Raw genomic sequence first — 20,337 nt, 5'->3', positions numbered from 1 at the left:
GCTCGACAGAAGATTAATTAAGCCCAGGTCCCCGCAGAGGACGGGTGCGTGTGCTCCTGTCCCCGCTCCGTGAGCCCGGGTGACACCGGGGCTCCGCCGGCGCAGCCGAGCGAGGTGATGCCTCCAGCCCCGGGGCTCGCTGTAATTGCAACCCCCGACCGAGCGACAACGCTCCGGAGCCGGGAGTTATTAATGGGGAGCGTTCGAGGCTCTGCCGGGCACCCCGCGGCTGCGGTGGCTCCGGGCCATCGTCCCAGTGGGGGCCAGCTGCCACCCCAGCACCCCAAAACCTGCAGCAAATCACTCCGCTCCCCACGCTGCCATTATTCCCAGGCCCCCTGCTCCAGGAAGAGGAGCCTCTGGATCTGGAGGAATCCCCTGGAGGTTCTCCTGGGGCACCCCAGCACCGCTCCAGGGCTCTGAGTCCCTCTCCAAGCCAAGACGGAATGCTGAGGCCCAAATTGGGGATATTCAGCCCCAAAGTGGGGGTGCACGTCCTCCCCACAGCCCCCAAAGCCTCGGTGGCCGCACACGCGCCCCGGGGCTCCGGCAGAGCCCCGTTCAAGGCGTGCAAAAGCCCTGTTTAATTTCGCACGTTTGGTAGATTTTTAATGGCTTCATCAGCGGGAGGAGCCGCGGGGACCGAGCGGGTCTGGCCACCCCCGGCAGCAGCTGCTGTCCCTGGAATGCCGAGGGTCCCCGACCAGCCTGGGGGGACACGGGGCTGATGTGACACCCTGAACACCCTGATGTGACACCCTGAACACCCTGAGGATTCCGCCCCTGGAGACCAGACGGAATAAACCCCCTGGCAGTGGCTGCGCTCCATCACTGCTCCTGCTGCAGGAAGGAAAACTCCCGCATTCCCGAAATTCACATTTTCCTTTGCAAAAGTTCCCTGGAGCTCCTTTGGGTCTCGCCAGGGCACGGTCCCAGAGCTCACACCACAGAGCCACTGCCACCCATGCGCTGCCACCACGCCACCCTTGTGCCACTCACCCTCCTGCCCCCATCCCAGCCCCTCCGGAGCGTTCCTACACCGGGCTGGGGTCTGGGCAGTGCGGGAAAGACGGGAATTCTCCTCACCTTTCCATCCTCTCACCCCTGAGGCACCGACATGGTCTGGGCGGCCGCACCAGCCCTGCCACCCCGAGGGCGTCCCGTGCCACCAGTCCCTGCCGCTCCTGCGCTCCACCAGAGCTGCACAGCGTCACGCCGAGGGAGTTATTCCCATCTTTAAGCGATGAGTTGACTTTCCCTCTCCATTTTCCACGCTGCCGGTCTGGCTCGGGCCTCGCTGTTCCCTGAAGGCGCCATAAGGCTGCGAAGAGCACCATGGAGCAGCTCCAGCGGGAAGGGATCCGTGAGGATCAGAGAGTCCAAATGTCGGGGGTCTGCACCTGCCCAGGGATGCCAGCATTGCCCTGGGACCCCAATCCCTGGGGAGAGGAGAGGAAAAGGGGAATTGGGGAGTCAAGGCAGGGGAAATGTTTTGACTCCCTGTCTCTGGGTTTTTGTCACAGGTTGGAGATCCTGGATTTCAAAGCAAGATGCCGGTGTGCGACAAGGGGCCGGGAAATTTTCCTTGGGAAATGTCAAAATGAAGCACAGAGGGAAATGTTTCAGTGCCCCCATCCCCACAGCCCGGGGCCTTCCCGCTGCTGGCAGTGCCACCCGAGGGAGCCCGGGAAGGGCAGGGGGAGGGAGGGAGGACAAAGCCCCCATCCCTTCATCTGCAGCGTTTCCATGGGAGCTCTCACAACCCTCATTACTGGAAAAATAATCCCAGCCCTTTTCCACCTGCCAAGGCGGGAGAGGGGCTGCTGTGAGTGGGAAGTTCCGTGGGATTTCATTAGTGTTATTATTGTTATTATTTAATTCTCAAGGTCATGGGATTTAGGCCTGGGCTTACTTATTATCCAACCCCGCCAAATAAATGATGGATTCCCATTCCTGCCTCCAGCCGTGGCTATTACGGTTGCTAAAAACGTTTTCTGCTCATAAAAAGAAAAAAAAAAAAAAAAAAAAAAAAAAAGGAGAGGGAAGGAAAAAGGGGGAAGAGAAAGAGCAAAAGGAAAACTGCAATAGGAGCCAGGGAAATGATGGATTGCGGGAGATAATCCATCTTGTCAGCCCAGGACTACATAACCTTGATGTCAGCGGGTATTTTTCTCTGCCTGAGTCTCCGGCTGCGTGCGGGAGAGAGAGGAACCGGGATGCTCCCACCACACCTCGGGAAAACTGCCGGGATTCGGGGCTTCGCCCTCATTCCCGTGTCCCAGGTGGGGAGGGGGATGCGAATGCCCCGCGCTGGGTCCCCAGGGGGAGGTGGGGAAGGACTGGAGACGTGGTGGGCAGCGGGGGACAGCGGGGGGGATCAGCAGGGGGTCATCCCCAGGCACCTCCTGGCAGCAGAATTTCCCTCCCCTCGTCCTCTTTTTGTCACCAGCCGGTCCCTCCTGTCCCCCTCCGCTCCCCCGCCACTCCCCCTTCTCGGCGTCTCTGCCATTTTCATCCGACGCTGCCCGTGAAAATTGGTGTGAAATAAAAAAAGGCCTCTGTGCCCAGAGATGAAATCAATTGATTTGGCAGGGTCGCCTGTGGACACCTCCGAGCAGCTCTTCCAATTTGCAGGACAGGCGCCGGCGCGGAGCAGCTCCTTCCCTTTCTTCTCCTCCGTCTCCCGTTCCTCCGCCCCGGTTTGGTTTTTTTTTCCCTCTGTCTTTCCAATTTCCCTTTGATGTTCCCGTTATTTCTGCTTTCCACTTTAATGGAAATCAGCCCTGGGTGTGTGAGTGCTGCACACGCGGCCTCTCGTCAGAGGCGGCTCAGGATGTGCTGGATCCCGGTGTGCGGGGGACAGGCAGGATTTGGGGGATCCCAAGGGGCTGGCCCGGAGCATCCCAGTGCCCTGGGTTCCCGGTCTGGCTCCGTAGGTGGGCTCGGAGCTGGGGAGGGTCCCCTGAGCCCGGAGCAGCCCCACGCATGGCAGGGAACAGGACCAGGAGCTGCTGCACTGGAAGCAATCCTGCCCCAGGCTCTGCTCCATCCCTTCTCTGCCTCCTTCCTTCCTCCATCCACGTCTCCACCATCTCCATCTCCATCATCTCTCTCTCTTCATCTTCACCCTCCTTCTATTTCTATCCCTTCTTCATCCTCATTCCATCTCTATCCCTCCACCTCCCTCCTTCCTCCATCTCCCTCCCCTCATCTCCATCCCATCCCACCCAAGACCACACTGGAGGACACCGGAGCCAGAGGGGTGTCAAACCAGCTCTCCCAGCCTTCCAGTACCCAGATGAATGTTCAGCCCCAAACCAGCACCCCCAAAACCCAGGGAAAATCCCAGTGTGGGGATGGGAAGAGCCGGTGCCAACAAGGAAGCACCTGGGCAGCTTCGAGCCCTGCTGTGATGATTCTCCGTTGTTTAGTGGATCACCCTGACCTCGGGCACCTCCAGAATGGGCATGGAGGTGCCAATTCCTGGAGGATCCCGATGGGTCCTTGCAGAAGGGCTGGGCAGGGGGTCCCACACTACAGGAGCTGCCTCAACCCCACTGCCACAGGCCCAGCTCTTCCCAAAAGTTGCCCCTGACACAACTTCCCTTCATTAGAGCTTCAAGGCAGATGTGACGCTAATCAGGAAAACCTTGATATTCCGCAGGAGCCTTAAGCCCTGAAAGGGAAGGGGAAAAAATCCCACGCTCGCTTTGCAGCGCTTTCATTGCGCTTTGAGGTTAATGGAAGGCTAATTTGAAAGGACTCGGTTAATGAGAAAGCTAAAAATATTCCTCCCGTGCAGCCCCTTCCTCCGTGCGCCTGGCTCCGCGCCGGCGACTGCGGAGGATGCTCCGTGAGCCCAGGAACGTCGTGTCCCTCACCTGACCCCTGTCCCCACCCCTTGGGGACATCGCAATGGAGACACGCAGTGCCTCGGTGGCATCTCCAGCAGGGACGTGTCCCTGCACCGCTGAGGTCGTGCCCTGGCCCCCCAGCAAGGGGTGGGTGGGAGTGGGAGACACCTGTGGGGGCCTGAAGTTCCAAGGACTTTGGGGTGGGACAGGGGACAGGGATGGGGACGCCTGGGGCTGGCAGCCACAGCTTCACCTCCCAGGAAGGAGCAGAGCTGATAAAGCTCCTCCACCCTCCGGGGGTTTGCATGGACTCATCCCTCTTCCTGCACATCCACCCATCTCCAGGGTTTGCCCGGAGCAGCCAGCGATGCTCCTGCAGGAAGCGACTGGTTTTAATGGGAAGGATGGAAATTCGAGGGGATTTTCCAGCTGTGCAAGGGTCGGGGCTGGCTCTGCTCCATCCCTGCTTCTTCTTCATATGGCCATGGCAGCCAGACTCCAGTTTTCCATCAGGGAGACTGGACCAGCTCCAGGCTTGGCAGGGACCAGTGTGGGACTGGCGGGGGCACATCCCACATCCCCGGGAGCTGTCGCCTTCCCGGCACTCCCTGCTCACACGCAGCCACTCAGGATGTGGTTTAATTAGGGAATGATCTACACGGAAAATCACTCGTTCGAGCACCTCCGATCCCACGCTCGTGGCTCCGCTCCAAACCAGCAGAAAATCACCCAACCCTGAGGACAATTCCTGGAGATTTTCCGAAGCTGCTGGCTGAGATCAGCAGCCGTGGCCATGTGGGGCTGAGGACGGCACCAAGTGCTCGGAATGCTCTCAGCGCCATCCCGAAAGGAGCCACATTCCCTGCACCCCGAAACTAAATCACTGGAAAGGGAAGTCTGGGCGAGCCCTGAGGCCTGCCCAGGCAGCACTGGGATGTGGGAATCACCCTGGGACCCCTGGGACGTGCTGGGACGTGCCGGGATGTGCCAGGAGATGCTGGGAAATGCTGTGTCATGCCGGGAGATGCTGGGACAACCGGGCACATGCCAGGAATTCCCCATCCATCGGCAGAAGCAGCAGCCAGCAGCAGGCAGCTGTGCCCACATCCCTGGAATTCTCCTCTCCAAAGCTGCCCCAAAGCTTTGTCACAAAACGGGGATCACAGGGGCAGGGCTGGATGGTCTCCCAGGGATATTCCAGGAGACTTTCGTTCCCTTTCCACGGCGCCACATGAAAGGGTTTGTGTTCTCCTCACTGGAGAGAGGCTGGTGCCTCCCGTCTCCCTTCCCTGCTCCTCCAGAGACAGATCCCACATTCCCTTTGAGGGGGCCGGGTGCCTTTACCCTCCACTTCCTGGGCAATTAGAAAAAATTACCGGGGCGACGCTGGAGCTCCCCGATCCCATTGATGGTTTAATTTTCCTTGGGAGAAGAAAAGCAGGAGATAACTGTGGCAGAAGGGGCTGATCAGGGATGTTTGGGATCCTTCTCCAGCCATTCCCCAGGGGCCCATTATGGAAATTTTTCCTCCCACTGGAAATTGTAGAACAAGTTGGGATGAGAACCAGCAAAGCCAGGCAGGAATTTGTGCTTTAATCCAAGTCCTGTCCCATGAAGTCCCCAAGCCCTGTGCCACAATGTCCCCAAGCTCAGCTTCAAGATGCCCCAAGCCCTGTGCCACAGTGCCAGTCCCTGTGCCATGATGTCCCCAAGCCCTGTGCCAGCTCCACCCATTCATCCGGAGCATCCCACTCCCCAAAAACCTGTTGGTGACACTCCAAGGTCCTGGCAGGGCTATAAACAGCCCCTTTGGGTCCAGTTGGAAGGTTGGATTAAAAAGAAAAGAATGAGTGGAAAAAATACCCCTGGGGCCAGCAGCCCCCTCTGCGGGGTCACAGTGTCCCAGATCACCAGGACAGCAACCTGTCCCCATCCCTGTTCCAAACTGGAGCCAAATTAGGATCAAACATACCCTCCCCCCACAGAGAGCTGTCCCCAGGTGAGCAAGGCAGAGACACCCAAATTAAGTTATTTTCTTGTCCTGTTTTGTTCCAGTTTTTAATTAGGTGGCTCCTGAGATGTGATGTGGCCCCGTGTAAAGGTGTCACCATGATTTATTAGGGTTGGAGTTACTGTCACCCTCCAACCTCCTCGTCACCGGTTGCTGATGGGTCCTACATGTCCCTGTCCCCGTCCCCCTGGTGGGAACACCTCTTGCCACTTTCCCAGGGGAGGGAAACATGCTAAAAACAGAGTTTTTTTAAAAATAACACACCAAAAAAAAAAAAAACACAAAAGAGCTGAAAATATTCTGTGCCTACACTTTAAATAATAGGGAAGATGTTTCCCAGCAGAGCCACGATGCTGCCAGCGGTGGGGACAGTGACACGTCCTGAAAGGGCACAGGGGAAAGATGGGGAGCACCCAGCACCGGGGCAGCAGTGCCAAGTTTTGGGGTGGGCAGGGGCACACGGAACCACGTGCCAGCTCTCCAGGGACATGAATCCAGTTGCCACCGTCCTGGAGGATGAGCACAGGTGACACTCGCTTCGTCCCCACACGTTTGCAGCGCAGAGCAGATGGCGAGGCCGACGGATGCCGCTCCGTGGCCGAGAGCCCAGCCGGGCTCTGAGGTGGCCAAACAGCCCCGTGCCCCTGGATCCACCGGGATATTCCTGAGCTGACAGCCGGGAGGCGGCGGGGCTGGGCCAGCTGCCAGCACCTGGCTCCGGGAACAGTCCTGGGGCAATCCTGGGGTGCTCCAGGGCTTCGGCCGCGGGGTTGTGGGATGTGCAGGTACCTGGGACAACTTTGCATGGCCAAATTGCCTCTAAGGGAGGAAAAGGAGGGAAAACCAAAGGGGATTTCCCAGCTACGGGACGGCCATCCTGGGTGAGAGCCATGTGTTTTGGGAGGGGACCTGGCAGTGCCACTGGGATGTGCCACCGGAGCCCTGCCCTGAGGCCAGCAGGGATCCAGGCTGGGATGCCCAGTCCCCTGGGAGGTTTTGGGGAGGTTTTCCCAGTCCAGGTGGGATGCTGAGGCTGGATCCATCTCTCCTGCACCACCAAGGATCCATCCCCCTCCGAGCCTGCCTGGCTGCTGCCACCGCCGGCACTGCTCCGTGATTGATGGGATAATCCAAGCGCCAGTGACCGGGACAGAGGAGCAGCAGCACTTTGCTCTGTTCCTTTGCAGAAGGAAAACCTGTCAGGGAGCTCTGAGGGCAGAGACAGGGCGGGAGCAGGGGGAGAAGGGCTGGGAATGAGCTCCAGGGAGTCCCAGGGGTCGTCCCCTCACCCAGACGCTGCCTCTGCTGATGGAGCAAGATGAGTGATCCTGGAATCATGGAACGGTTTGGGGTTGGAAGAGACCTTAAGGCTCATCCCATGCCACCCCCTGCCATGGGCAGGGACATCTCCCGCTGTCCCGGGTTGCTCCAAGCCCCGTCCAACCTGTGCCAGCAGAGATCCGGGATCACCAGGATGGATGCGCCCCAAGGATGGGCTTTGCCTGGGATCTCCCTGAGCATCCAGGAGGAATCCTCATCCTGGGGAAACCTTATCCCAGGGAATCCTTATCCTGAGTACTGGGGCTGTGAATAATGAGGAGGAATCCATGAGTAATTGCATTCTAATCAGTTAAGGATGATGGATAGAGGGGACTGGGTGACTCCATGTAGTGGTGAAGGACCTCGCTCCTGCCATCAAAGTGATTTGCTGCTTCTGAGGAGGGAGGGAGGGAAAAAAGAGGAAGAAGAGGGGGAAAAAGAGGAAAAAGACAGGGGAAAAAAAGAGGGAAAGGAGGAAAAAAAAATAAGGGGAATAAAAAAAGAGAAAACTCTAAGACTTACATCTTCAGAGGGATCCCAGGATGGGAAGGGAAGGGAAGGGAAGGGAAGGGAAGGGAAGGGAAGGGAAGGGAAGGGAAGGGAAGGGAAGGGAAGGGAAGGGAACTCTCAGTGCTCCATCCGAGTTCATTCCCTGTCTGACATCCCTGGCTTTTAGTAGCTCAGGGAAGACAACATATTAAGAAAATTATATATTTTTTTTAATTGCCTGATTCTCTTTAATTTTGCCGTGAACTGAGTTGGAGTGTGAGGAACGGCACGATAATTCATCCTGAAGACATTGGGCACCTGGCCAGGAGGATCCTCTTCCTGCAGCAAGGATTTTTTCATCAAAAAACGGTTTCTTTTACCTTTTTTTCTTCTTTTTTAGCAGTTGTTATTTTAACCCAGAGGCCATAAAGTTCTGAGCAGCGAAAGCCCCTCCGAACTTCCCACCACGTGAGCTCCTTCCAAAGCCCAGGCAAACGCTTGACCCCCCACTTCCCTTTCCCATCCTGATATTTTAATCCAGAATTATTTCATCACCCACTGCCACAAAAAAAAAATAAAAAGGAAGTGCCTAAGTAGTCATTTATTAACAGTTATAAGTATCATTAGGTAGAAAGATGTGGTAAAATATAGATTAGAGCGGGAAGAGCGGAGGATCCGAGTGCCATTTTTCCTGTTCAGCGTTGTCATTACACATCCCGGCGTGCCGGATCACAGCCATGATTAGTGGCATCAAATGACTCCTGAAAAATGATTATGTGCCATTAAAACCATCAGTCTGCCTGAAACCAGCACAAACAAATGGCCGTGCTGGGCATGAGGCAGTAGCTCCGGGGCTGCGGGATGTGACGGGAATCCCGGAGCCGCGGTAGGCGGCGGGGCGTGGGGGCACCTGGGGCGAGGGGCCGTGAGTCCCGGCAGGGTGAGGCTGAGGGAACGACAGCCAGGGCTCCTGGGATGGCGGCTGGGGGGATCCGTGGGGATGGCGGGGCGGGATCCCGTGGGAAATGGCTCCCACCACCGCAGGCTGGGCATGTGGCGGTGCCCCTGCTCCAGTTTCCTCTTTCCCTTTTACCGGCTGCAATTCCAGAATGAGGGCCAGGCGCCCCCTCACCCTGGAAAAGACCTCCCTGCAAAGTCTGCGGCGCCAGCTCCACCCCCCCCAAACCATCACCCCAAACCATTATCCCAACCCACATCCAAACCCCCATCACCCCAACAGGGCACCGCAGATCCGTCTCTCCATCTCCATCACCCCAACCCATGATCCAAACCCCAGTTCTACAGCCCAAGCCAATCCCCCCAGTTCTTCAGCCCAACCCATCATTCCAGTTCCATATTCCCAGCCAATCATCCCAAACTCATTACCCCAAATCCACCACCCCAGCTCCATATTCCCAACCCACAACCCCAGCTCTTCATCCCAAACCTGTCATTCCAGTCCCATCACCCCCATTCCATAACCCCAACCAATGATCCCAACCCATCACGCCAAACCCATCACCCCACCCCAACCCTGTGCCCACGCCGTGCCAGCCACTTCCAGCCCTTCACTCCCTGCTGCCTCCTCTTCCCGAGGACATAAATCCTGTTAGTCCATCCAAGGAAGTGAACTCCAAATGTCACATCTGCGGAGACGGCTCAATCGAGGGTATTGATTGTCACAGAGAATATTCGCACTTCATTCACCTACTTAGTCCCTTCCCCCAGGCACACAGGAATTCATCAAACCTTGTCACACCACATAATAATACTTGTTCCCAGGTGTTGTCGCAGCAGCTCAGACTTTCTCCAGCCTTCCTGGGCAAGCAGGAATTTAGGGAAGAAAGGATTCACCAGCAGAATAAACGTGATGGCGCTGAGATGTGAGTTAACCCTGTGGCAGCCGAGGGAGGACTCAACCCCCTCCCCGTGCCCATGAAGAGGCTGCTCAGGCTTTGTTTCCCATTCCTTGGGATTTTTGGTGACGGGAATGAAATGAACTTGGGGAGAAAAGACATTTTCCCTTTGTTTGGAGTCTTTTATTGACGTGTCTCCACTGCTTTTGAACCTTTTGGAGCAGAGCAGGGAGGTGGCTGCTCCCCTTCTCCAGAGGGGAACCTGGACAGGGAAGGAAATACAACCGGGAAGGAGATTGGGAGGAGAAGGAAAGGCTGGATGAGGAGAGTGGCTCAGGGCAGTCCCTGCAGGGCTGCTGGGGCTGTGGAGGCTGCAAGGCCTCATTGGGGTGAGCAGGATGCTGGTGGGGTGAGCCTGGACCCCAAAAGGGACCCGCAGAAAGGGGCAGGGTCACACTGGCACATCTGGTGCTCTTGTCCCCAACCCCGGAGCTCTTCCATGTGTCCTCTGTCCCTGGACCACGTGGGTGGTGCAGTCACCAGCCCTCGCCTTCTGGTTGAGATAAATTGGAAGCAGGAGCTGCTGCCCCTGAGCCACGTTTATTATTCATATTATTTGTGCACTGATCTGATTCCATGTAATGATTTAATCTGTTAATGGCCCCTGATTCAATCGCTCCTCTCCCGTTAATCTCCTCTTGCCATTTGCACCTGATTTCCTGATTTTTCTGATGGTGTTTTGGCAGCTGAGGGTCGGGTTTGCAGCTTTCCACGGGCACAGTGCCACGGCAGGTCACCCAGGGGCTGTGACAAGATTCTGGGAGGGGTGAGGAGGAGGAAGAGGAGGAGGCAGCAGATCCCTCCCAAGGGAAACCTCTTGTGGCTGCCCAAACCTGGGGATCCAGAGGTCATCGGGGCAGGTCCCAGCTCCAGCACCATCCCCGGGCACCACGGGACACAAAGGTGCCCCAGGGTGCAGGTGCTGGATGGGAGCAGCTCTTCTCTTCCTGGGAAAGCTCCTGGCATGCTGGCATGCATCCCACCCCAGTGACAGAGTGATGCTGGTTCCTGTATCCCATCCCAGTGACACAGTGATGCTGGTCCCCGTGTCCCATCCCAGTGACAGAGTGATGCTGGTTCCTGTATCCCATCCCAGTGACTGAGTGATGCTGGCTCCTGTGTCCCATCCCAGTGACACAGTGATGCTGGTCCCTGTGTCCCGTCCCAGTGACACAGTGATGCTGGTCCCCGTGCCCCATCCCAGTGACACAGTGATGCTGGTCCCCGTGTCCCGCCCCAGTGACACAGTGATGCTGGTCCCTGTGTCCCACCCCAGTGACACAGTGATGCTGGTCCCTGTGTCCTGTCCCAGTGACACAGTGATGCTGGTCCCCGTGTCCCATCCCAGTGACAGAGTGATGCTGGTTCCTGTATCCCATCCCAGTGACAGAGTGATGCTGGTTCCTGTGTCCCATCCCAGTGACAGAGTGGTGCTGGTCCCTGTGTCCCATCCCAGTGACACAGTGATGCTGCTCCCTGTGTCCCATCCCAGTGACAGAGTAGTGCTGGTCCCTGTGTCCCATCCCAGTGACAGAGTGGTGCTGGTCCCTGTGTCCCATCCCAGTGACACAGTGATGCTGCTCCCTGTGTCCCATCCCAGTGACAGAGTGGTGCTGGTCCCTGTGTCCCATCCCAGTGACACAGTGATGCTGGTCCCCGTGTCCCATCCCAGTGACAGAGTGATGCTGGTTCCTGTATCCCACCCCAGTGACACAGTGATGCTGGTCCCTGTGTCCTGTCCCAGTGACACAGTGATGCTGGTCCCCGTGTCCCATCCCAGTGACAGAGTGATGCTGGTTCCTGTATCCCATCCCAGTGACAGAGTGATGCTGGTTCCTGTGTCCCATCCCAGTGACACAGTGATGCTGCTCCCTGTGTCCCATCCCAGTGACAGAGTGGTGCTGGTCCCTGTGTCCCATCCCAGTGACACAGTGATGCTGCTCCCCGTGTCCCGCCCCAGTGACACAGTGATGCTGGTCCCTGTGTCCCACCCCAGTGACACAGTGATGCTGGTCCCTGTGTCCTGTCCCAGTGACACAGTGATGCTGGTCCCCGTGTCCCATCCCAGTGACAGAGTGATGCTGGTTCCTGTATCCCATCCCAGTGACAGAGTGATGCTGGTTCCTGTGTCCCATCCCAGTGACACAGTGATGCTGCTCCCTGTGTCCCATCCCAGTGACAGAGTGGTGCTGGTCCCTGTGTCCCATCCCAGTGACGCAGTGATGCTGCTCCCCGCGTCCCGTCGCAGTGACACGGCGGTGCTCGTCCCCTGCCTGTGACATTGCCATTCCCCCCTCGCGCTGCCAGGCTCCCCGGGCTGATTTATGGAAGCACAAGGATGCAATCAAGGCCCCGGCCCCCGAGGACGCGGCGGCGGCTCCGCTGCATTTGGACCGGGAGCACGCGGCGGGCGCGGCGGCTGAATGCCAATGGGAACCGGGGCCGGCGGGGCCGGGGCCGTGGCAGGTCCCCGCCGGGAAGATGGATCTCTGCACCTGTGCCGGAGGATGCTCCAGGCAGGGCTGGAGGAGCGGGATGCGCTCCTGCTAATGGGAAAGTGGTGTCAGGAGAGGGGACGCGCTGCATCCATAACGCTGGTGACAAATGCCACCCTCGGGGAAAGGAGCCCCCGAGGCAAAGCAAATATCTCCCTGCGAAGACAACACGAGTGTGGCGAGTGACAGGATTTGTCACCAGTTCCTGGGAACGCGCCAGAGCCGCGGAGCCTTTGCCTTCGCCTCTGGGGAGCCCTGAGCACCCCGCTCGCCCCCGCTCGTATCCCAACGCTCCAGCCCCGAGCAGCGATTCCCGGCGGCGATTCCTGGTCCGTGCTGGCTCCTCTCGCCTGACGTGAGCTGATTTTGGGAGGCAGTGGGTGGCGAGGGAGTACAGCTGCCGCTAAGTTATCCAAACGATTTATCTTAAGATTCATCCAGAATTCATGGCGCGGGAGCCTGGGCCGTGTCGGACGTTAATATTCATGCGGATTTGGAGCAGCGTTAATCACCGGCGCTGACAATTGGCACTTTCCTTAATTGCCCGTGCAGCCGGCTCTGCCCGCCGTGTCCCTCCCCCTCCGCCCCCCCGGGATGGGTGCAGGGTCACAGAATGTCCCCGCCTGGCTTTCTGTCCCCGTGTTGGTGTGGCACAGGGGGCTGCTCCCCAATTCCCTGCTCGGAGCATCCCCAGCGCCCCAGCCCTGCTCGCTGCACCCACAGCAGAGCTCAGGGGCCTGGAGCATCCCCGGGGGCTCTCCCTGTCCTCCAATGGCACATCCCAGCGCGGGGACACGGATCTGGATCCCGGCGGAGCTGCGCCCTCGCTGCCGCCGTCCCCGTGGCTGCTGGAGCATCCCCGGGGTGACATTGCTGCGCCCACGGCAGAGCTCAGGGGCCTGGATCTTGGGACATCCACCCCCGGGGCTCTCGCCATCCTCCCACGGCTTATTCCAGCGCGGGGACGTGGATCTGGATCCCGGTGCAGCTGCGCCCTGGCCTCTGCTGTCCCCGCGGCAGACGGAGCATCCCCAGCACCCCGGGGCGGGCACCGCTGCCCCCCCTGGAGCAGCTCCCGCCCACCCTGGAGCAGCCTGGAGCACTCCCAATCCTCCCGCGGCGCATCCCGGCCTGGAGACACGGACGCGGCCCCCGGCGGAGCTGCGGCGTGGCTGCCAACCCGGCGGCTGCCGCCGTGGCCGTGGCTGGCGTTCCCTGTCACCGCTGTCACTCCGCTCCCATCCAGCCAGCTGCCGCGGCGCGGCCCTGGAATACCAATGAGGATCCGGGAGCTGCAGCGCACGGGGCCCCCTCGCCGAGCGGCACCGCCGGGACCCCCGGGGATGGGGGACAACGTGTGCCACGGGCAGGGGCGGCAGCTGCCCCCAGCGAGGTGCTGAGACCCCTCCAGCTCGTGAGAGCCGGCGAGGTGGGACACAGAGGTGTCACCAGCACGTGCGGCCCCCATGTCCCCCGGCAGGACCGATAGCGACACAGCCAAGAGGACAGGACACCTCTGAGGTCACTTCCATCCTCCTGGGGCCGTGCACCCCAAAACCAGCGCCGGGAAGCAGCACACGGGACTGGGACACTCCCGATCCTATCCATCCCAAAGCCAAAGTAATCCCAAAAAATCCCTCAAAACCCCCCCAAACCCTGGTCCCCCGTCTCGCCGCTGCGGCTCTGGGCGGGTTTCAGCTGTCCTCGCGTTGTAATTGTCCTAATTAGATCGACAGATTTTGATGAAGGTTTCACAAGGAAAAAGAAAGCAGGGAGGCAGGAGGAGATAATGGAATCGCAGATGACATTCCCATCACCCAGCCTCTCCCACAGCCGCTGCTGCAGCCCGGTCGGAAAATTATGCGTAAGGGGGGAGGAAAATTACCATAATCTTCCTCTGCAGGATGACACCAAATTCGGCTGGAGCCGGGAGGGGTGACAGGGAGCTGCTCCGTCCTCACCCAGAAGTGCCACCGCGGATGTCACCCATCGGTGCCACACACTGCCCGCTCTGCGTCCCGTGGTGCCAGCACCCACTGGGGCCCTGGTCTGGGCCCTTTGGGACTGTCCACCCATGGCACCCCCTCCTTCAGCACCCATGGGTGGGGGTCTCCCTGCATCCCATCAGGTCCTGGATGTGTCAGGTGTCATCGCTGGGTCATTGTTGGTGACCCCCTGTGGGTTTGGGGACATCGGGGGGCCATATGGGGGACACACAGGGACAGGACACAGCACCTCACGTGCCAGCCTGTGCCCCCAGGCAGGGCACAACCCCTTTGAGAGGGAGAGGGGGTGACATCGGGGCGTCACCCCCCAGTTCCAGCCTCTCCCGGCCCCCAAAGCACCCGGAGGCAAAGGAGGAGCCGCTCCCCATCCGGATTCTGCTCCTGGCTCCCGTCTGGATGTTTTGCCCGGGCAGGATCTGGCCCAACCCATCCCTAATTAAAAAATATATCTGTATTCCAGAGCTTCAAACAGTGCCCGATGCCTGCGGGAAAACTTCCAGCCCAGTTTTCCTTCTTTTCCCTGCTCTGACCGCACGGTGATGCCAACACTGATCTCAACTCCCCCCCAGATCTTTCCCCAGCCCTGTGCTCCCCCTTCCCCAAATTTGCTGCCTCCTTTCCAGGGCATTTCCATGAAAACAGGCGCTTTGTTTCTTGGGAATCAGCTCTGCCTTGGCTCCCTGTTCCCCCCTCAGCCTGGGCCTGCCTTTGTCCTCCACAAACACAAAACAAAAGGGGAAGAGACGGAGAAAATATGATGGAGCCTCCGAATGGGCTGGTTTGGGCCCCAAATTGCCTATGAGGCTCGGGATGCTCCGTGCGAGCCGGGCTGATGGATGAGGCCGGGGGAGCTGCAGTAGGGGCGGATTGATCGGCTCCCGGCAGCGCTGCCAGGGCCCCGCGTGGAGATCTGAGCAAGGAGGAAAATGAAAGGGGAGAAAAGAAGGGAATTGGAGAGGCTGGGGAGAGATTCCTGTCGCTGGTAATGATAAATGCTCCCAGCACACGGCAGAGCAGGCAACCCCCCCTTCTCCTCTGCACTGGGGAGAGAAATTCCGGTAAAGTGGGGGAGAAACCAATTCCTGCTGCAGTCTGTGCCCTGAACAGGCAATCTCCAGTGAACGTGTCCTGTCGCGTCTCCTGCTCCCTCTGCCAGCTCCCACCTCCATGTCCCGGCACAATCGCTGTTCCGAAGGGGCTGGAAGAACAAACCAGCGGCTGCATGGTGACACTGGGACTGGTGTGGGGACACGCTGCTCCCTGTGCACAGGTGGAGCCCGTGTTGGGAAGAATTCAGGAGGAATTCCTTCCTAGAAAGGGTGGTCAGGCATTGACAGGGGCTGCCCAAGGAGATTTGGAGTGCCCATCCCTGGAGGCGTCCAAGGAAGGCCTGGACGTGGCACTTAGAGCTCTGGGCTGGGCACAAGGTGGGGGTTGGGCACAGCTTGGACTCGATCTTGGAGGTCTTTTCCAACCTGAATGGTCCTGGGATTCTGTCGGGCACTGGGATGCACGGCTCCATCTGCCACACGCCAGCCGTGCGTCTCAGCCACTCGTGTCCCTACCTGGCACCTTGGCCTGAACTGGGGCTCAGCACCCGTGGGATGTCCCTGTTCCCGAGGACAGGGACACCTCCCATATTCAGCCTGCTGTGGGACCCCGAAACTGAGAGTGGCCGTAGAATCATGGAACGGTTTGGGTTGGAAGGACCTTAAAGCTCGCCCAGTTCCACCCCTTGCCGTGGGCAGGGGCACCTTCCACTATCCCAGGCTGCTCCCAGCCACATCCAACCTGGCCTTTCCCTCCTTTCCCTGCTCCGTGTGACCTCACTGGGTGGGGGGGGACACCGGCAGCTGCCACGGGGACCCCCCCTCCCTGTCCCACCGGTGCCACCCCAGCCCCAAAGCCCTGCCGAGTTTCCTCTTCGTTTGCAGCCCCATTAAGGACAGGCCAATTAAGGATAATTGACCCACGGCAGCCCTCGGGTGCCAGAGCTTCCTCCCCCTCCAACCTCCGGCTCTCTCCACCCCGGGACCCAGGGATGGAGCAGAACCGTGACCAAAAAACATCCCGTTGGCTTTTTGTTCTATTTTTCAATGATCATTCCCTCATTCCCTGCCGCCCTCCCCTCGCCCCGCAGCCCCCGGCTGATAAGGGGATATCATCTTGTCACCGGCTGCCACCGCGCCGGGGGACACCCTGCAGCACCTCCCTCCCCCCGCGGGGGCTGCCGGGGTCCCACCGCGTCCCCAAGGGCGCTAAGGGACAGATCCGGACCTGTGGCACCGTGTCCCCAGGGTCCCCAAGGGCGCTGGGCACTGCCCCGCACCAGCGGGTCCCCGCGGTGCCCAAGGGGACAGGCAGCGCCCTGGGAGGGGGCGCTGGGATGCGTTGGGGTGGATTTGTAAGCTCGTTTTTCCTCCATGTGACTCCATGGGCTCCCGGAGCCTTTGGAGCTGCTGGAGAAGGAGGAGGAGGAGGAGGAAGGGGGAGGAAGGGGGAGGGTTCTCACTGACCGGTCCGCACCAAGGGGCTTCACAGCACCCCCAAAGCAGGAGGTTAAACCCCCCCCCGATCCCTTCACGGCGCCTCCCGAGCAGAATCCGAAGGGGTTTTTAATCTAAAACTGGCAGTCGGAGGGTGAATTAAGGCCGTTAATTGAATTTCCTCCGGCGGCGGAGCCGGGCCGGGGGGAGGCGGCAGGAAACGCATTTGATGTCTTGGAAAAGCTGCGGATTCCGAGCGTGGTGGGGTTTGGGGTTGGGATTTTTTTTATTATTTTTTTTTTAATTTCTTTTTTTAATTTAAAGTCGGTCATAAAAAGAGCCCGGCTTTGAGGAGCTAATGACTCTCATGAATTATTTTTGTTGATTTAGGCACCCACTCGGCTTTAAATATTATTAATAAAGGAAAAGTGATTGCAGTCCCTGGGAGGGGCGGGAATGACGCTGCTCCAGGGGTGCAGGGGAGGGGGGACAGGCACCCCCTGACCCACCCCAGCCCCTTCCCCTGCTCCCATGTGAGGCCAAGCTGCGCTTTGGGAGACAGACGGATTCCGTGGGCTGCGGGTGGATAAGGAATTGGCTGGAATGTCGCATCCAGAGGGTCGTGGCCAATGGCTCAGGGGCCTGATGGACATCAGGGAGCGGTGGTGACCCTCAGGGTCCTTACTGGGAGCAGTTTTATTTCGTGTCTTCGTTAATGATGTAAATGATGGGATCACAGCGTCACGGAATCATTGGGTGGGAAGAGACCCCAAACTCATCCCATTCCACCCTCTTCCACCGGCCCAGGCTGCTCCAAACCCCGTCCAACCCGGCCTGGGACACTGCCAGGGATGGAGCAGGGTGAGCCTTAAGGTCCCTCCCAACCCGAATCGTTCCACGATCCCACAAAAAACCCGGGGATTTTGGGGTGCCCGGACGGTGCCGCAGCTCCCCTCGGCATCAGCATTCAGCGCTGGTGCCAGAACGGGCACTTTTCATGCCGGTTTAGTTTTATTGTTATGCCAAAAGCTTTAATTCGGGGCTGTCGTCCTCCCGCGCCGCTGATTTACGCTGCCAGGGGTTTAATTACACCATTCAGCATTCCTTAAAACATGAAAAACCGCTCAAGTTTGGGAGCAATTAAAAGGCAGCGGAGTAGATCAGCCCATCAGAGAGGAGATAAGTAAATCAAACAATTAAAAAGCTCGTTCGGTGGCCAGGGAGAAGGGTCCCACCCCAAAATCGTCTCCTGGCTGGGAGCCCTGGGCTGGGAGCTGTGGGTTTCACCCCAGTAGCTGGGCTGGTGTACTGGGAGCTGCTGGGGGGATTGTGACCCCATCCAGCATCCCTTAGGAGCATCCCAGCACCCCCAAAGACCTGCCCAGCCACACTTAGGGCTTGGCAGGATGGGGATGGGAAGCGCAGGACAGTGACAGGATGGGCTTCCTGCCCCTCGCCACTCATCCCCAAGGATTCTGAGTTTTGGGGTGGTTTGTACGGCTTTGGGGTTTTCAGCGGGATTGAAGCTCTCTCTTGTGGCAAAACCTGTCCATTACAGCCCTACTCGGGCTATCGAGCCGCAGCATCTCCCGGGGTTCCCTGGGGCAGGGCTGAGATGGAATCTTAGATGGCTAATCCCCCCGAGAGATTCTGAGACTCGGGAAACAGCAAGCAGCCCGCCCAGGCAGCCCTGCTCCCCGTTCCCGGCCGTGCCCGGCTGGCTCCAGGAGGCCGGAGGTGCCCAAAATCCCCTCCGCAGCCCCCCCGCCCGCACTGGCGGCTGAGCCCCCGCCAACTCATCACAGATGCCGCCGCCGCGGTCGCGATCGGGAGCTTTTTGCCCGCCGCCCGCACCGTAGGCCATAAAGGCCCGGATGCGGAAGAGCCGCGCTCATTTCCGGTCTGTACGCGGCGGCTGCGGGTGAGCGATGGCGGCCGGGGGGCGGGGGGAGGCAGGGGAGATCCGCCGCCATCCGCGGCCTCGCGACACCGGGCGGCCCCGGGGGAAAACGGGGGGAGGAGGGGGCGTGGGGGGAGCCGATGGCGGGCGGGGGGCGGAGGCGGGGGAGGCGATGGGCGGGGGGAGGCGCTGACACCATCTTGTCTCGCTTCTGCCGCAGGTTGGAGCAACCGACGCTGGGCTGACACCATGGTGAGGGGCCGGGGGGCTGCGAGGGGTCCCGGGGGGGAGGGAGGGAGTCCCTGGCGTGTCTGGTGCTGGACAGGGTGCAGAACGGGGGTGAGGGGGAGCTCCTTAGCTCCTTCCCAGGAGGGGAGGCGGGGTTGGCTTTGGGGTCCCCGCTTTGCCAGGTTCTGGGCATGGTGCGGAATGGGGGAGTCGGTGAGCAAGGGGCTCACGGGGGGGTCCGGGGGGATTCTGTGGCCGGAGCACGAGCTGGGGATGAGCTCTGGGCTGGGAGCACATCCCGTGTCCCTGCCCGTGGCAGGGGTGGGACCAGGTAATCGCTTATGGTGCCTTCCAGCCCGAAGCATCCCGTGAGTTTCTGTTTGACTTTGCAGCCTCGCAAGATTGAGGAGATCAAGGACTTCCTGCTGACGGCGCGGCGGAAGGACGCCAAGTGTGAGTGGGGTCTGTGGGCAGGACGGGCTGCGGGGCTCCAGCACGTGTCCCTGAGGAGCTCCGCAGCCTGGGAATGCCGAGGGACCGGGGCTGCCCTGGCGTGGCTTTGGCTCGGTGACCGAGGCCACTCCTGTGGGCAGAGGGACTCTTGGGGCTCCAGGCTGGGCTCGCCCAGGGGATGGTGCTCCCAGCTGTGCATTCCCACTGATGCTCGCCCCGGGATGTTGAGCCGAGCTCCAAGTGCAGCTCGCTGGAAGCGATTCCCAGATGTCAGCCTGCTCTGTGGGCGCCGTGTCGGGTGTTGGAGCTCTGTCACAACGGCTGATTCATCATCCTCAGCGGGAGATTTTTGTTGCCGCCACAAGATGAGGATAATTGAGACAAAGCACTGCCTTGTCTCACTGTTCAACAACACGGGAAGAGTTTTCCCTCTTCTCCTGCTTGTTTGGATCCGGCTGTCGCAGGATCCCGCGGGAATGTTTTGGCGTGGGCGAGAAGGGAGAGCTCAGCACTGAGAGAGCCCTCACGAAGCTTTTTCCTCACTCTGGATGGAGCTGGAGGGCTCTGCACGGGGAAGGGAGTGGGGTGGGTTTCCCAGGGATGACAGCGGGCTGTCCCTGCTGTGCCCTCCATCCCACAGCTGTCAAGATCAAGAAGAACAAGGACAATGTGAAGTTCAAGGTGCGCTGCAGCCGGTACCTCTACACCCTGGTCATCACCGACAAGGAGAAGGCCGAGAAGCTGAAGCAGTCCCTGCCCCCAGGTATCGCGGGAATCTTGTGTTGGGTGGCTGGGATTGAGGGGGGCTGTGAGAACCCCCTTGCAGAGTTCCCAGTGTCCCTGGAGCTGGTGTCACCACCAGTGCCTTGCCGTGGTCGGTGTTCGGTATTCCCAGGGAGCCCTTCCATGCCTGAGCCCCCCGATCCATGTCCTGTCTTTCCTCCACAGGTCTGGCCGTGAAGGAGCTGAAATGAGCTGGGGTGAGCTGGGTACCTGTTGGATTCTCTGTTTGTTAAAATAAATAAAAAACTGTTCCCGGTGTCACGTTTGGTGTTTCACAACCTGCTCTTCCTGGCCCTGGAGCCACTCCAGGGCTCTCAGAGCTGCACTGGGGGTCCCGGGGCTGGTGTGGGTCAGTGCTCCCAGCAGGGAGGCCATGGGTCCACTTCTGGTACCGTG

The 20,337-nt window shown here is 59.5% G+C and overlaps 1 protein-coding gene across 1 annotated transcript; it reads left to right on the top strand.

Moving 5' to 3' along the window:
* The first annotated feature begins 18,427 nt into the window (after nt 1-18,427).
* RPL38 (ribosomal protein L38) lies at nt 18,428-20,202 on the top strand. Its single transcript, XM_032129335.1, has 5 exons — nt 18,428-18,498; nt 18,698-18,729; nt 19,098-19,158; nt 19,799-19,921; nt 20,107-20,202. The coding sequence occupies exons 2-5, from the start codon at nt 18,727-18,729 to the stop codon at nt 20,130-20,132; spliced, it is 213 nt and encodes a 70-aa protein (XP_031985226.1). The 5' UTR covers nt 18,428-18,498; nt 18,698-18,726; the 3' UTR covers nt 20,133-20,202.
* The last annotated feature ends 135 nt before the right edge of the window (nt 20,203-20,337 follow it).

This window comes from Corvus moneduloides, chromosome 19, assembly GCF_009650955.1.
Source record: "Corvus moneduloides isolate bCorMon1 chromosome 19, bCorMon1.pri, whole genome shotgun sequence".
Classification (NCBI taxonomy): domain Eukaryota; kingdom Metazoa; phylum Chordata; class Aves; order Passeriformes; family Corvidae; genus Corvus; species Corvus moneduloides.
The sequence above is the reverse complement of the archived record's forward strand: the minus strand, read 5'-3'. Positions and strand labels throughout refer to the sequence as shown.

Coding starts and splice junctions, on each gene's coding strand:
- RPL38 (XM_032129335.1), top strand. Junction 19,159..19,798: donor GCGGCGGAAGGACGCCAAGT/GTGAGTGGGGTC, acceptor TCCATCCCACAG/CTGTCAAGATCAAGAAGAAC. Junction 19,922..20,106: donor GAAGCAGTCCCTGCCCCCAG/GTATCGCGGGAA, acceptor TTTCCTCCACAG/GTCTGGCCGTGAAGGAGCTG.